The sequence below is a fragment of the Neopelma chrysocephalum genome, unplaced genomic scaffold (assembly GCF_003984885.1).
Source record: "Neopelma chrysocephalum unplaced genomic scaffold, ASM398488v2 Primary Assembly neopelma1_122, whole genome shotgun sequence".
In the NCBI taxonomy this organism is placed as follows: Eukaryota; Metazoa; Chordata; class Aves; order Passeriformes; family Pipridae; genus Neopelma; species Neopelma chrysocephalum.
In genome coordinates, this window is record NW_020897784.1 from 456382 (window position 1) to 472612 (window position 16231).

The following is a 16231-nucleotide window of genomic DNA, read 5'->3' on the forward strand; positions in this document are numbered from 1 at the left end:
CTTATCCTGCATTTCATGTTTCTGGAGTACAAGCACCCCCAGCCCTGCAGCTCCAGAGAGCTTCTCCTTGTGAGACCCTCGGGCATCTCCATGTGCAGGACCTGGAAGTTTCTAGAAGGAGTACTGCTTGTCAGGGCTACCCTTGCTAGCCAAACCTGACCCGGTCCCACTGGCCCTTGTTCCCATCCTCAGGGTCATGTCACTAGTGGGGTTATAGCTCTAGCCACCCTGGTCCACCTTCCTCATTTCACTCCATTGCAAGACAGGACCAGACAACTGAGCAGAGGATGCAAGGTCTGACCACCACCCCTTCTTGTGAGGGGCAGAGTCAGCAAGGATCCTTCTGGTACCCCTTCCTTTGGACTCCAGCATCTGTCTCCTCCTTGGCTTAAACCCTTGGATATTCACTCCTCTTCTCTGGCTCTTTCCTGACAGGGCTACTTCGGAGACCCCTGGAATGTCTTTGACTTCCTCATAGTGATTGGCAGCATCATCGATGTCATCCTCAGTGAGATTGATGTGAGTGTCAGGGGGCTGGGGCACGAGGGTGTCCCCACCCAGGACTGCACTGCAGCACCTGCCCTGGGACAAGGCAGGGGTGCTGGGGTAGTGTCCAGCTCTACAGGGTGCTGGTGCCCTCTCCTCTCTGCCTGCCCTGCTTGGTTCTCAGGAGGGACAAGCCAGGACCAGCCCATAGCATGAGTGAGTGGAGAGGGCCACAGCTGTGGCCCTTCGAGCCTTAAAGCACTGTTTGAACATCCCCAGCTGGCCAACATGTCACATTGCCCCCTCCCCTCTGGTCTCCTGGATCTGTAGGCACTGGGATCCTATGGAAAGCAGTCATTCAGGACTCAACCATGAGCAGCAGGCTGCATGCCAGCCCCTGCCCCCCTCACCCTGGCCAGGCAACCACACATCCAGCCTCAGATCAGTGCAGGTGGGAGGAAAAGGGTTCCCACAGCTCCCTGTCCCCACAGAACACTGCTAACCCATGGGGAGGATCAGATGCTTCAGATTTCAAGGCATTTGCTTGGTGTCCTCTTTGTGCCTTTACACAGTGGCCCGTCCACATACACAGCTGACAGTGTATGTGAGCCTGGGTGTCCTCCAGGCACCACTGCAGGAGCTCTGCACCATTTAACCTGTGGGGCTGGTGCCTCAGGCAGTGCCTGTACATTAAGGGCTGTGCTGGCAGCATTTTCAGAACAGTGCTAGGAAGCCAGCATGCCCCTGCCTTCCATAGCACTGGGACATCCACACCCGTGTCTGGCTCTGAAAATGCCCCCCTGCCCCGGGAGGTGTGTGCTGCTTCCAGCAGAGCTGATGGTAACTCCAGGAGCAGCTGTCAGATGGGGCAGGTGATGGATTCACCCTCTCCAGTGACTTGGCATGTGTCTCCTTGCAGGAGCTCCTTACTGGCTCCAGTGTGCTGCAGGGCTGGGTCTGGCAGAGCTGCTGCCCCTGCCACCCCTGCACAGGGTGACCTTCAGACCTTCTCTGTGCAGGGAGGTGAGAGTGTTCAGGGGCCTTTGGGGGCAGTCACCTTCTTATCTGGAGGGTGGTCCAGGCCTCACAGGGCTGGGATAAGCAAAAACCATCCGCCTTCCTCTCCTGTGACAGCCCTGTGCTCCTCTCTGCACAGACCTGCATGTTGGTACAGCCATCCTCTGGCCTCTGGGCTTCTCAGCCTTGATGAGCTCCCAGGTTTCATGCCAGTGCCAGTAGCTTTCATCTGTCACCATCTCCCCCAGGTCCCCATCCTTGCCCCCCAGCTCCCTGTACCTGTGACTTGGTTTCCTGTTGCCTGTTGGGCATCACTACACCCCTCCCCAGCCTGCTGTCACTCAGAACTGAAGTTCAAAGTGGGTGCTCAAGGCAGAGATTTTCAGTCCCTGGAGAGCAAGAGACCACTCGGCACAGATGCCAAAATCCTGCTGTGCTTGGCCATAGGTCTGTGGGCCCAGGACACAGGTCACAGGTGCCTGGAGGAGTCTGATGCCCTGACTGGGCTGGCAGAGACTGGCCCAGGGACTGTGCTCTGTGTGCCACAGCACCACTGACTGTAGGGTTGTATAGGGCCATGCAGAGAGCCAGGCAGAATTTCAAGAATGGTCCTGTGTGGGCTGAGCTTCCTGGGTCTTTTCCCCCAGGGCTGCACACAGGGGCACTAAGAGCACTGGTCTCCTTCCCCAGCCCCTCAAGGTCTCCCAGGACCTCTGTCACAAGGACCCTGCTCTGGCAGTGATCATTTATGTCCCCCAGGGCTGTCCCACCTGTCCTCCATGTGCTCCTTCCTCCATCCAGCCCACAGCTCTCCCAGCATCACCAAGTGTTTCTCAACCATCTGGTGGTGTGCAGGGGGATTGAGATTAGGATTAGGAGGCACAGCAAGGGGTTGGGGTGGGGACAACCTCACCTCCCCTTCCGGTAAGTCTCCTCCTTGCTCAGAGGTCAGTCCAAGGTGGGTCTGTCACCTCTGGTCCCCAGAAGCTGTTTGCAGCCATCAGAGCACCCCTCAGAGCTCTCCTGGGGGGCTGCAGTGCTCTCACAGCACGAGGCAGCAGTGCAGTGTGGGGGTGGTGGGTGACACTGAGCCACTCCTGGTGGCACCCAGGCACCCGACACCAGTTTGTGAAGTCTCTCCTCTCCTCTTCCCTCCCTTCCCTCCCCTCATCTCTCTCCATTCTGCCTCTCCTCCTCCTCCCTCACATCTTCCACTGTCAGGGTGAAGCAGGGCAGAGCTGTGCTGTTGGGAGCCCTCTGCTCCCCACCCCAGCCAGACCCTCACGGCTCTTCAGTCACTGAGTTCACAGGAATTTCACAGAATATTCTCAGTTGGAAAGGACCCACAAGGATCACCAAGGCCAGCTCTCGAGTGAATGACCCATACAGGGATCAAACCCACAACCTTGGTGTTATTAGCACCATGCTCTAACCAACTGAGCTAATCTCAGTCCCCCCAGATCCTGGGGGATATTGAGGGGTCTGAGGCAAGAGGGAAGTAGGGATGGGGACCCCTCTGAAAGGGCTACCCCAGACTCTGAAGTGTAGAGGACTGGAGAGCTCCTGCTGCTATGTCACTCCTGCCACTGCCTGCCCTGGAAGCTCAGCCCCTTGACAAGGGCCATCCCCTTCCATCTACCCAACCCTCCTTCAATTGCTGGGACCCCGGGAATGAGCCTGAGCTGTCCTGGGGCTGGACCACCCCATTGAGGGGCAGGGGTTGGTGACGAGTCCCGCTCCCCCAGAGTGTCCTGGGCCCTCTGCAGAGAGCAGAGTGTCTCTGGCTGGCTTTGAGGAGCCTCAGGGGGTTTTCCTACTGCCCATTTATGGGACTGCTGGTCTTGGTGCTCACTCCTGGCAAACCTGCACCAGTTTGGCCTCAGTGTCTGAGCTGCCCTGCTGGGGCAGCCCAGCTTGCTGTGGAGGAGCTGTGTGTTGGCTGAGTGGGTCAGCTTGCCTCCAGATCCATGGGCCTGGCCTAGAGATGTCCATGGGAGGCAGCAGAATTACTGAGGTTTGGACCAGCTTTCCTGGCCTGCACAGCCCTGCCCTAAATGTGTGTGTCACAGCAGGTGGGATGCACGGGGCACAGAGGTGGGTGAGTCCCTCATGGTCAGTGTGTTCCCCTGACCACCCACGTGCTGCCTCTGCTTGTCAACAGTCACATCACCTTGTCCATGACCCCAAGGGATGGTGGAGCTCTGCCTGCCCTTCCCCTGTGCCCTTCCTCTTCTCCCCAGTTTCCATCTTACCCTTTCTTCTGTCTGTCTTCTTGTGCAACTACCCATCCTTCCCTCCCTCCCTCCCTCTCTCCCTTTCCATCCTGCCTCACTTCTGCTGACTCTCTTGTTCTCTTGACAGACTATTCTTGCCCCCAGTGGTGGATTGTACTGCCTGGGCGGAGGCTGTGATGGCACTGTAAATATCAGCTGCACGTGCCTGCTGTGCATCCTGCTGCCCTGCTGCCCGTGGCCAGTGTTTGCATGTGTCCTGCATGTCACTGAGGCACACCACACCCAGCTGTTCTCTCTGGGGCACAGCTCTGCCTTTGCTGAGAGGGAACTGGGGTGACACACCAGCTACACAGACACCCCTTCCCACCCTAAGAGGTTCTGGGCTGTTCCCCAGTCCTCCTGGGCCCATCTGGTGGCCCAGCCCTGCCCTTTGCCATCCCACCCCCTGGCACTGCCATCTCAGAGGACCCATCAGAGGTGTCCCTGTAAGGCAGGAAAGCTGGCCTTGGGTCCTTCTGCCTATCACCCTGCCTCCATAAGCCTGAAGGGATGCAGCCTCTGGCACTGTTAGCCATGGCTAGAGGGGCAACCTCTGCACTGTGCCTTCCCCCAGAGCTGGCTGTGCCCCGTGGCTGCATCCTGATGTCCTGGGGGCTGCGTGGGCCAAGCTGAGATCACCAGGAGGGTGCAGTGGTGTGGGGGTGTCCTGGGTTGGCCCACAGGAGCTCCTGTAGGAGCTCTGAAAATGTGGAGGGGGCTGGCTGAGGGCTCCCACATGCTGGACCTTTTTCCCAGGGGTCACAGGGCCCCGGTGCTGGGAGTGCAGGCTGGTCTCCCCTGGGCACTGCCCAGATCCTGGCGGTGGGAATGTGGTGCACTGGGGATAATGGGATGTTCCTGACCACTGCACTCACTGGATGGGCTTGAGGCACCAGGAGAGAGAAAGGCAAAAGAAAGAGGTAGGAGAGGAGATGGGAGTTATCCAGTGCAGCCCTGGGAACTCACACGTGCCGTACTGGGGGAGGTGGAGCTGCAGGGAGGGGTGTTTGCAGCTGGATTTTGTTGCCCTGACGTAGCTGGGAGTGGGTGGGCTGCGTGATGGGAGTGAGGGGCATCCAGTGGCAGCAGTAAAGCTCTGGGAGGCTGAGGGGGCAGTGGGAAAAGTATCACAGGTGGTCACTGAGTCCAGATAGACAGTGCCAGGAGAGTCTGATCATGGCTGCTGGTGGCAGAGACTGGGGCTGAGGCTGTGCCATGCTGGAGCAATCAAGGTCACAGGTGACCAAGCCCTCAGCATCTCCAACCACCACTATCCTAGGTGCTCCCAGACAAAACCTGGTGCTGTCAGGCCAGGAGCCATGCCTGCTGGCTCCCTTCCTGCCTGACCACTCTGCCCTGAACCCCTGGGACATGGCTGTTCACCCCTCCAAGAGTGGGCCCACAGAGAGTAGGCATCACTGCATGTCAGGGTGACACTGGGCAGCACCCCCAGAGCCACCTGCCTTCAGTCCCTCCTTTGGTATGTGAAAATCCTGCTGGGACATTCTCAAAACAGCCCTTCTGTGTTTAAACAGCTGTCATTAACCCTTCCTGTGCCTGGTGCCCACCCTACACCTCACCCTACAAATATAGGACATGCTGGGTGAGAACCTGGTGGGACTGAGCCTGTCCCTGGTGGCCCTGTGACCCTCACAGCTCTCCCAGCCCATGTGGCAGCATGCCTGCATTCCTGCAGTGTCCCAGTGTCAGAGGTGTGAGTCAGGGGGGCTGGGGAGATGGGATCCTTGGGAAGGCTGGGGGGAAAAGTGCCTGCATATCCCCTTTGCAGCCTGATCCTCTGTGCAGGCAAGGGCTGTGGGGACCATGACTGGTGCCTGGGGGTGGGATCTCGTTACCCTTCCTCTCCCCAGGACCTGAACCCCCCCTTGAAACCCTGGAGGCTTCAGCACTCGCTGCCCTCCAGCTGCTGTGCTCTGCCTGCAGGACTCTGATGACAACTCCCGTGTCTCCATCACCTTCTTCCGACTGTTCCGGGTGATGCGGCTGGTGAAGCTGCTGAGCCGTGGGGAAGGTGTCAGGACCCTCCTGTGGACCTTCATCAAGTCCTTCCAGGTGTGTGAGGAGCAGTGCTCCCCTCTCAGACACACGTGCCCGGGGCTGGCAGCAATGGCTGATCCTCAGGCTGCAGGGTGAGCAGCCCATCCTCACCAGGCACAGGAGGAAGGCTCCAGTGCTGGCAGGCTGCTGCTTCCAGTCTGGGCTGGGGGTTTGTAGTTTGTAGGAGATCACTGCCCATGTGGGTGGGGTGTGGGGACTCCCTGGCTGACAGCACAGTGTGTCAGAGCTGGGCTGGGCACTGGAGCACCGGCCCAGGCCCCTCTGCCCTGGGCTCTGCACCAGGTGGGTACCTCAGGGTGTGCTGCAGCATCAGCTCACAGCCCTGATGTGGGCAGCTCCCTGAGCCCTGGGGTGTGCTCAGGTGCTCCTTTGGGAGCTGGCATTAGCCTCCCATGTGTGAGAACCACAGAGAGCAGCCAGCAGGAGGGTGGTTCGAGCAGCAGGTGAGCTGTCCCCTCCCCACATGAGGACATGGATGCTGGCCTTGTGCAGCAGCTCCAGAGCCAACCCCCTGTGTCTGGCTTGCCTTGGTGCTGGGCTGGTGTCTCACACAAGCCATGTCCCTTTGACACAGGCCCTGCCATACGTGGCCCTGCTGATCGTGATGCTTTTCTTCATCTATGCTGTGATCGGGATGCAGGTGAGAGGGGAATTGGTTTGAGCAGGTGCCCTGAACCTGATAGTACTTGGGGAGGTGGGACAGGGAGGGACTGGGTCCTCTGCCAGGCTCTCTTTGGGACTTTGCACATGATGGGACCAGCACATGATGGTTTATCCTGGTCTGCAGGGATGCTTGTCACCCCAGCAGCCTCCCATCCCCGGGAGCACTTTGGGAGTCAATGGCACAACCTGGACACACAGGCACCAGTCCTTGTGCTGGTTCATGAGGCCTCATTTCCTTGGCCCAGCTAAAGTGCAGTTGTAGTCAGTGTTGTTTTCAGCACAGGCAGGAATGTCCAAGTAGCTCCTGAGCCGCAGAGCACCCACAGCCTGGTCTCAGTCTCTGTTGTGGATGCCCAAAGCCATGTAAAGAAAAGAAAAAGGAGCTCAGGGACCAGAGGTGCTCTGGAGGGTGGTCAGTGCCTGAGAAAGGGTGCTGAGGACCTCACAATTGTGATTTACAGATGTTTGGGAAGATTGCCATGGTGGATGGGACACAGATCAACCGAAACAACAACTTTCAGACCTTTCCACAAGCTGTGCTGCTGCTCTTCAGGTCAGTCTTGTCTGTGAGCAGCTCCAGAAGCGAGCTGGGCTCTGAGCCAGTGGGAACCCCCAGCGTGGAGTGAGGGAGACCAGCATTTCTGCAGCTGATTTCTTTTTTGTCCCACAGAACGATCTCCTGCTGCAGTGGGAGCGTTTCAGGAGAAGCTGTGGGTTTGCCTGGTGTGGCTGGGCTGCAGAAGAGAGTGGCATTTTGGGGTTGCTATTCTGAATATTTCCTTCCCAGGCCGGATTTTGATTTGTTTATTGTGGGGAAATTCACAGGGAAGCAGGAGCTCAGCCCAAGGCCTTCCTTGACTCCAGACACTTCACTTTGAAGCTCTCAGTGGCCCCACAGCAGCAAGCCCAGAATCCTGACTGCTGCTTTCCCAGCAGCTCCTGTTCACCTGCACTCTGGGCTGGCCCCTGTCCTCCCCACAAGCCCAGCTCCTGCCCAGGCCAGGCAGGGACAGCAGGTATCCCCTGTCCCCAGGTGTGCCACCGGCGAGGCGTGGCAGGAGATCCTGCTGGACTGCAGCTACGGCCGGCGCTGCGACCCCGAGTCGGAGTACGCCGAGGGCGAGGAGTACACCTGTGGCACCGGCTTTGCCTACTTCTACTTCATCAGCTTCTACATGCTCTGTGCCTTCCTGGTATGCCAGCTCCCACGGGGCTCCCTTTGGCACCCCTGTCCTACCTGGGCAGCCCCGGTGTTGTCAGCCATGGGTCTCATGGGGTGGGCCCACAGCACCCTCCTCCTGGGGGCATTATCCCCCAGCCAACCCACCCAGCCATGCTATAAACTGGCACTGCACTCCTGGGGGACCCAGGATCCCCCTCTGGTTCCTTCCCACAGCCTCCACGTGCTGCCATCCAGATGTGTCTGTGTTGACCTTTGATGTGTCTGTGTTGACCTTTGCAAGGGTGGAGAGGGATGAGATGCCCTGTGCCTGCCCTTTCACATGACCTGCTTGAGCAGGAGGTCCCTCCCAGCATGGGAGACCCTCACTCTGCATCCCCTGATCCCAGGGGATCCCAAGCCCCTTCTGCCTCTGAACACATCTGCCCATGTTTTCATGGTACCTGCCGGCAGGTCCCTGCTCTAACTGGGTCCTTTCCACCCCTTCCTCTGCCCTCAGATCATTAACCTCTTCGTGGCTGTCATCATGGACAACTTTGACTACCTGACCCGGGACTGGTCCATCCTTGGGCCCCATCACCTGGACGAGTTCAAACGGATCTGGGCTGAGTACGACCCCGAGGCCAAGTGAGTGCTGGGGGGTGAGTGGCACAGACAGGGTGTTCATGGAGTGGGCTGACCTGAGACATGCGTGGCAGGGTAAGCTGTGGCACGGCCTAGGAGTTACATTCCAGCATCTCAGAGGTGGATGTGGACTTGCCAGAATATTCCAGGGCTCATACAAGGCTTGAGGATGTTTGGGAATACGACACTTTCAGTTCCCTCCTCATCCAGCTCTGGTGATGCTGCCAACTCTTCCCATGCCACTGCACACCTTTGCCTGCTGCCAGGTGCCATGGGGAGCAACTGCTTTCCTCAAGAGGAACATATGGAAGTGTAGGGGTTTGCCCACTGCAGGACCCCAGGGATGAGCCCCCGTAGCCCCTCCCCAAGCCACCGTGGGTCTGCCACCTCCCTGCTGATGTGGTGTGTTTCCTCTGCAGGGGGAGAATCAAACACTTGGATGTGGTGACTCTGCTGAGGCGTATCCAGCCTCCCCTGGGCTTTGGGAAGTTCTGCCCACACCGTGTAGCTTGTAAGGTAAGAGCCAAGGGAGTGACAGGGTGTGTGGGCACAGGGACACCTTCCCCAAGCTGTCCCCGTGTCCTCCCCAGGAGGCTGAGAATGACAGTCCAGGCAGTGTCCCAGTGCCATGGCTTGTACCCTGCTCTGGCCTCTCCTGTTTAATGGAGGGGGTTGTTTGAGGGGCAAGGATTGGTGCTGCTGACCTGCACGGAGTTGATATGGTTCAGGTTGCTGAGGATGAGGGAGGGCTTCCCTGTGCTCACCCCCCACCCCAAGGGGGTGGCACTGGTGGGCTGGGCTCTGCCTGGAGCCCTCAGCACAGGGGGACTGCCAAGCCACGCTGCAGGGCCCCACGTCCTCAGCTGGTGCAGGGGTGCCTGAGCACGTGGCCAGGTCAGCTGGGCTGTGGGAGCCTGTTCCCAAAGGCTGGTAGCACTGAGGGAGCGGGAACCCCTGACTCTGTTGACAGGAATACACTTTTCCTGGCTTAGCTCATCCTGGAATCCAGGGCCTGTGTGAGGCTCACGTGTGACATGCCTGGGCAGGGCCTCAGGCACTGGTGTAATTCCTGCTGGGTTTGGGGCAAATGCATCAAGAGATTTGATCCCCAGATCCCTCACAGCAGCCTGGAGCACATTTGGAAGGGGGGAGCACAGTGCAGAATGACTCCTGTCTCCCTGAGAGCAGCTTGGGGGGCTCAGCCTGGAGAAGAGGGGGCTCAGAGTAGACCTTCTTGCTCCCTACAACTCCCTGACAGAAGGTTGAAGCCAGGTGGGAGTTGGTCTCTTCTCTCAAGTAACAAGACAAGAGGAAACACCCTCAAGTTGCACCATGAGAGGTTTAGGTTGGATATTAGGGAAAATTTTTTCACCAAAAGATGGTCAGGCCCTGGCACAGGCTGCCCAGGGGAGTGATGAGTCACCTCTCTGGAGGGATTTAAAAGACACTTGAGTTGGATGTGGCACTTGGGATCATGATTTAGTGGTGGTCTGGGCAGCGCTGGAGGAATGGTTGGACTTGGTCTTAAAGGTCTTTTCCAGCCTAAGCAGTTCCATGATTCCATGATTTTCTCCCATGGCAGCCATGCCCCATGGGTTGGGTTGTTTCCCCTGTGGCTCTCCCTGACACTTGCTGTGGTTCAGCTGGCTTGGACAAGGGATGCCACTGCCTCTGGCCCCTGTGCTGCAGGGGTGGTGCAGAGCCCCTTGGCCTGGGCAGAGCAGGCAGGGCTGGGAGGGCCCCATGCCCTGAGCAGAGCCTCTGGCAGGACAGGCAGAGTGTCTGGGGGGCTGCCAGCCTGCTCTGCCCCCGGGGTCAGAGCTGTTGGTTTGCTGTGCAGCGCCTGGTGTGCATGAACATGCCCCTGAACAGCGACGGCACCGTCACCTTCAACGCCACCCTCTTTGCGCTGGTGAGGACAGCCCTCAAGATCAAGACAGAAGGTAAGTGGTGATCCTATCTGCCTCTATAGCCTGCCAGGGGACCCTCCTTGTGCTGCTGGGTGCAGGTTACACACCATTCCCCCACTGTCTGGGGACCTCAGGGCACTTGCCTGTGGGATCAGACCCTCAGCTCCATGCTGTTAATTCTCTCTTTGGACCAGAGCCCATGGTCCAGGCTCAGACCACAGCACTGCTCAGGCCGACCTGGAGGAGGTTATTAGCTGCAAGCACAAGTGTTGCAGCCCTGAGGAGTCAACCAGTGCCACCAGTGCCACCCAGAACAGCTCAGGAGTGGGGCTGGCCCAGCTCCCACCCTTTGAATTTAGCTGTGCTGGGGAGGAGTTGCTTTCACCCTTCCTTGCCAGCAGCGTGGTTTTCTGAGCCCTGCTGTGGGAAGGTGTCCCTCCAGCTTGTTTCCCTGCCTGTGGGTTGTGCCTGTCCCACGAGTGGCTCTGGGCTGGGCTGGCTGTGGCAGCAGGTGAGGCCAGGCAGTGTCTTCCACAGTGCAATGCATCCCTTTGGCTGGGGTGGGAACATGGCAGTCTGGGAGGAGCACGGGAGATCTTGGAGCACACATGGGGGCAGACTGGGATTGCAGGAATGGTGGAGCCTGTGGGAGCACCAAAGGTCAAAATCTTGAACATGAGAACAGAGACAGTGGCACTAACACTTCACCCATTGGCTGGGTCTGACTCACTCTATAGTTAAAGTATTTTGAGTAAAATCAAAGCCTTCCTCTTACAAAGCTCATTTTTTTTGTCTGGGGACACAGATGAACTGTCACACCCTGGAGGAGACTGGCCAGGTGTTCACACGCTTTGTCTTCACTCCTGTTCATTTCCCTGGGAATTAACTGCTCTGTCCTGCTTTCCTCACAGGTAACTTTGAACAGGCCAATGAGGAGCTCCGAACTATTATCAAAAAAATCTGGAAGCGAACGAGTATGAAACTCTTGGACCAGGTCATCCCACCTATTGGAGGTATGTCACCAGGTGGCACTTCCCAGAGGGACAGAGCAACTCCTGGTCAAGGTCTCACTGTTCTAAACACTTCAGACCTTGTGCCAGGTGGTATCATTGTGTTGGTTTCCTCCCTCCAGATGATGAGGTGACAGTGGGCAAATTCTACGCTACTTTCCTGATCCAAGAGCATTTCAGGAAGTTCATGAAGCGCCAGGAGGAGTATTATGGATACCGGCCCAAGAAGAACCCTGTGGAGATCCAGGTTGGTGTGTTGGTGGTGCCGGAGGGGTGACCCTTCCTGGGGGTAGGCAGAAAGTTCAGCAGGTCAGGGAAGAGGCTTCCCCCAGCCCGGGGAAGTCCAGGGTGACTCAGAGAGCTGCAGTGACACACAGGGACCCCTGTGCCTCAGGCTCTGGAAGTGAGGTGGCCCCAAGCAAACCAGCACTTAACTGGCCATGAGACCCCACTGCTGAGGGTGACTTTAGTGTCCAGAGTGCAGGTGACTCCGGAAGCAAAGAAGGGGTTTGACTCTCTGCCTCACTGACTCCAGTTGCTGAGAGGGCTTGGCAGGGTCTGGTGCCTCACCAAGTAGTTTTAAGACCTGGAAATTCCCACCACAGACCAATGTCCATGCCAAATGCTGCTCATCCAGGCCCTTATCCACCTGCTCTGCTCCAGTCCCAGGGCCCTCTCCCTCCTCTCCCCCTAGCAGTGCCTGGGGTTCTCTGTGTCTCTCTGCACAGCAGCCCTGAGGGGTGCTGGGGGAGGATTTATGTGCCTGGCCAGAGCAGCTGGGATGTCCTCAGCCTCTCCTGATTTTATAGGGAGGAAATCACCTGTAGAGATAAAAGACCAGGCCCCAAAGGTGCAAAGCAAGGAAAAGAGTCAGGTCCCAGGTCAGGGACAGGGGCACAGCCACCCCTTGGGCATCACCAGCCCAACCCTCTGTCAGGCTGCCCTTGGCATTCCCTTTTGTGGCACTGTGTGAGCCCAGAAGCTGTGGGGCAGCTGTGGGACAGCACGAGGCCAGAAGCTGTTTCACCAAGCCTTCCTGTCCCCTCCAGGCTGGGCTGAGGAGTATTGAAGAAGAAGCTGCTCCTGAAATCCATCGGGCCATTTCTGGGGACCTGACTGCCGAGGAGGAGCTGGAAAGGGCCATGGTGGAGGCTGCCTTGGAGGAAGGGATATACAGGGTGAGTGCCCTCAGGGCCACCCAGCTCTGATTTTGAAGTGGTGGTGGTGGGTCAGCATGGCTACTAACACTTGGGGACAGTCCACAGAGTGTGGACCACAAGGATGGATCAGCACTTCTTCCCTTTCTGTGAGCATCAGGACATCCTGGTTGTGTGATCCTGGGCAAAGCTGCTCTCTGCCTGGTTCACCTCTGTGAAAGGACCCTGCTCATGTGCCTGGCAGGGGTGTGCTGCATTTTTCACCAGCTGTTTTGGAGGTTCCCACTCACATCATCTGCCAGGCTAAGACAGGACACTGAGGTGTCACAGGAGCACATTCACTTCCCACACCCTGAGAAGCATCTCGGAGACAGCCCGGGCAACTGTGGGGTTGCAGGGCTGCACCCTCTTGCTGTGTCCAAAGATACAGCTCAGGCTGTCCCACAGAGGTGACAGGATTTGTCATGCTTGGGGCTGGCTCATGCCAGTGCTGCTGTATGGCCATCAACCCTCAGTGCCTCAATTTTTCCATCTGGGTTATAACTTTTGGAACTGTGTGGTCTCTGAGGCCTGAGCAGAGCGACTGCTGTTCCAACAGGCACCTCCACGTGTCTGCTCCCATGGGAATGGCCCCAGAGCAGCCTGGAGCTCCAGGCCTCCCCTGATGCCCTCCCTGTTGGTTGCAGAGGACAGGTGGCTTGTTTGGCCAGGTTGACAGCTTCATGGAGCCCAGCAGCCCCCTGCAGCCCCAGGTGGCCAGCCAGAGGCCCCTGCAGTTCACCGAGGTGGGCAGTGAGGACCTCGACTCCCCTGTGTTCCTTGATGACTTCCCCCAGGAGGGCAACACCAACATCAACAACGCCAACAGCAGCGACTGGCTGGAGGGGTAAGGGCTGGTCAGCTTTGGTGGGCAGGCAAGGAGGGCCAGAGCTGGCCATGCCAGTGGCTCCCCTGGGGCTGTCCTGCCAGCTGGCTGCACCCTGTCCTGCCCAGGGGCTCCTCATGGACAGGTAAGGGCTGGAGAAGTGGGGGAGGAGTTGAGCCCTGGCTGTGGAAGGGGACACAGGAACTTTGGGCAGCCCTTAGGGTGTGAGACGGGGACAAGACAAGGGGACAGGGAGAGCAGACACCCCATGCTGGTCCCCAGTCACCAGCCTGGCACTCCCAGAGGTGTCCTCTAACATGCAGGGTGGCTCCAGCACTCCCTAAATGCCCTTCTTGTCCTTCCCATCACTCCTTGGTCTCAGTGCCATGAGGATGGAGGCGGACAGCAGGGCTCCAGGGATTGCAGGAACCATCCCTTCCTTTTCTCTGCCAATCTCTGAGTGTCAAGGCCAGCTTGGGGCCAGCAGCACTGCCTGGGCACGGGTAGAAGGGGCAAAGATCACCAGTGTAAGAGGATGTACTTAGCCCTATTTCTTGGGGTCTTCACCCTATTCATGTGTCGTAGGCATCCCTCCAGGTCTGTCCCCCCAGGGTGGAGGAGGTGGGGAGGGCTGCACCCCTGGGCTCGGTGTGTGGTCCCCACTCAGGCTGACCCACCTGCCTGTCCTTGCCAGGGTGGAGTATGAGGACGAGGTGCTGAGGAAGACGGTACCAGCAGCACCCCGGCGTCGGGCACGGGGTGAGTCTTGGCTTCGTTTCTCTTCTGGGGGATCGGGACCAGCCCAGGGGCCAGAGCAGGGGGAAGAGTCTGATGTTTGGCAGGTGGGAGGAGGAGATGCAGACCCCAACAAGTTGGAGGTTTGCTGAGAGCCCTGAGCACAGCAGGACCTGTCTGGAGACCCATCTCCTTCCTTCCACCCTTTGGGGTGATGGAGCATGGAGACAGTGCCTCGGGTTGGGGGAGCACTGGCCACCCCCGGGCAACAGGGCCACAAGACCACGTTCATTTCCTCAAATTCTCCTTCCCAGCTGTGGGTGAGGAGCCAGCACAGGCAGGGGGCAGGCACTGGGACTTTGGGTGGTGCTGAACTCTGGTGAGCCCGTTCCCAGCTCTGCATGGTAGTGGTGTCCTTGCTCTTGTACCCATCTGATGTCCCTACCTTTCCCTTCTGCAGAGCACAACCCCCCCATACCCATGGAGAGGCTGAGCAGGAGGCGAAGGGCCACCTCTGGGGGTCCCTCATCGCTGGGGCCACTCCTGCTCCCCCAGCAGGTAAAAGGGGTGATGTATGTCCAGAGGCAGTGATGTGGGGCACGTGGGTGAACCTCCCTCCCATCCTGGGAAAGGCTGTCACAGCCATGCTGGGAAGGGCTCCTCATGTGAATCCAGCCTTGCTAGAGCTTTTCTTTTGGATCAGCCTGGGGATGGAGCTGGGCCCCAACCCCACTGCTGTAGCAGTCACTTGGGGCTCCTCCAAGCTGGGACAGCTTGAAGCAGCATCCCTGTGGCTCCCCAGCTGCCTTCAGAGCCAGGGCAGGCAGAAGGGGTGCGTCAGGTTTGCTCCCCTGGCTGCCCTTTGCTGGCCACAGTGCCTCATGCCTGGCTGGTGCCAGGGCAGGGAGTCAGGGATGGTTCCCAGCTCTCTGCCCACATGGCCCTGCTGGTCCCATTGTTGGGGTGCCCTGGACACAGGAGCTCCAGCAGGATGGCAGTGCCTGGCCAGGCACTGGACAGGGACAGGGGACAGAACCTGCAGCCCCCACACTATCACAGCAGAGATCTTCCCTGGGCAGTGTCCCAGCCCAGGCTGCAGCTCTGTTCTCCTCTCACCCAGCTGCCCAGAGAGGATGGCACTGCGACAGCAACAGCATCCAGCTCAGGGTTCCAGCAGGGAGAGAGTGGTGAGCCAAGCACATCCTCCACCCCAGCCATCACCTTCCTCATTCAGGAGGTAAGGCAAGGGCACGGTCTGGCGGAGGGAAGGGCAGGGATGGCAGGAATTCCAAGGATACCGTGTTCAGGCCCCGATGGGAGGTTGGGGGGGCAAAGCTTAGCTCCAAGGGTGAGCAGCAGGTATGTGCCAGCACAGGGGGCAGCAGGGAGGAGGGGAGGGCAGGGGCTTGCAGTGGGGCAGCTGCCCAGGCCGAGCACCCACGGGCTGTGACCTTGTCCTCTGCACAGGCTCTGATCTCTGGGGGCCTTCCGGGTCTGGCCCGTGACTCGTCGTTTGTAGCAGTGACCAGGGACGAGATGGCAGCCAGCAGCCAGCTGGGGATGGATGAAGTGGAGAGAGCAGCCGTGGAGCTGCTGAAGGGAAGACAAACACTGCAGGGCACAAAAACTTGCTCTGCCCCCCGGGACACCTCAGCCACGTCACCAGCCAGCTCCCCAGGGCTCAGGGCAGCCCAGTCCCAAAAGACCTTCACTGCCCACGGGCCTGTGAGCCACCTGCCAAAGTAGCCCAGCAGGCACGGTCCTGTCAGGGGCCCGCAGGGGGTGCTGGGGCAGAGCCGCACTGCTCCCCTGCTCTGCCTGCGGTCCTGGGGGGCTCTGGCCAGCTGCAGGAGTATTTTTGGGACAGGTCTCTGGGATGCTGGTGCAGGACAGGACAATGTTGTGCCAGCGGGCTCTTGCAAGAGCTGGACAGGTCATTAAAGTGTTCCTGCTGTGTGACCCTGTGGATCCCCTGTCCCCTCCTTCCTCTGCCCCCCTGCCCACACAGCCTGTGCCCACAGATGCTCACTGCCCAGGCAGGGGACAGGGCTGCAAATGTGAGACCACGTTGAACCATTCACGTGGCAGCCTCCAGTCCAAGCTCTGGGGGTCTCCTGGTATCCCAGCAGCTGGACCCTGCGGCCTCCTGCCTGCAGCTGAGCCTGGCCTGTGAGGAGGAGGAGATCTGTCACAGGCTGGGCAGCAAAATGGGGCCTGGGGGCTTCTTGGCTC

The 16231-nt window shown here is 58.8% G+C and overlaps 1 protein-coding gene across 1 annotated transcript in view; it reads left to right on the plus strand.

Annotated features, from left to right (window-relative positions):
- The window catches only part of CACNA1S (calcium voltage-gated channel subunit alpha1 S), a 42714-nt gene extending 26756 nt beyond the window's left edge, over positions 1-15958 (plus strand). Inside the window, exons 28-44 of the mRNA XM_027697692.1 lie at positions 436-519; positions 3865-3921; positions 5721-5849; positions 6430-6495; positions 6980-7071; positions 7552-7711; positions 8198-8325; positions 8742-8838; positions 10163-10265; positions 11144-11245; positions 11365-11489; positions 12292-12420; positions 13086-13285; positions 13959-14023; positions 14460-14557; positions 15120-15236; positions 15467-15958. Of these exons, the coding sequence (XP_027553493.1) occupies positions 436-519; positions 3865-3921; positions 5721-5849; positions 6430-6495; positions 6980-7071; positions 7552-7711; positions 8198-8325; positions 8742-8838; positions 10163-10265; positions 11144-11245; positions 11365-11489; positions 12292-12420; positions 13086-13285; positions 13959-14023; positions 14460-14557; positions 15120-15236; positions 15467-15745 (2031 nt within the window). The 3' untranslated portion in view covers positions 15746-15958. The remainder of the gene's footprint in view (positions 1-435; positions 520-3864; positions 3922-5720; positions 5850-6429; positions 6496-6979; positions 7072-7551; positions 7712-8197; positions 8326-8741; positions 8839-10162; positions 10266-11143; positions 11246-11364; positions 11490-12291; positions 12421-13085; positions 13286-13958; positions 14024-14459; positions 14558-15119; positions 15237-15466) is intronic.
- Positions 15959-16231: the final 273 nt, after the last annotated feature.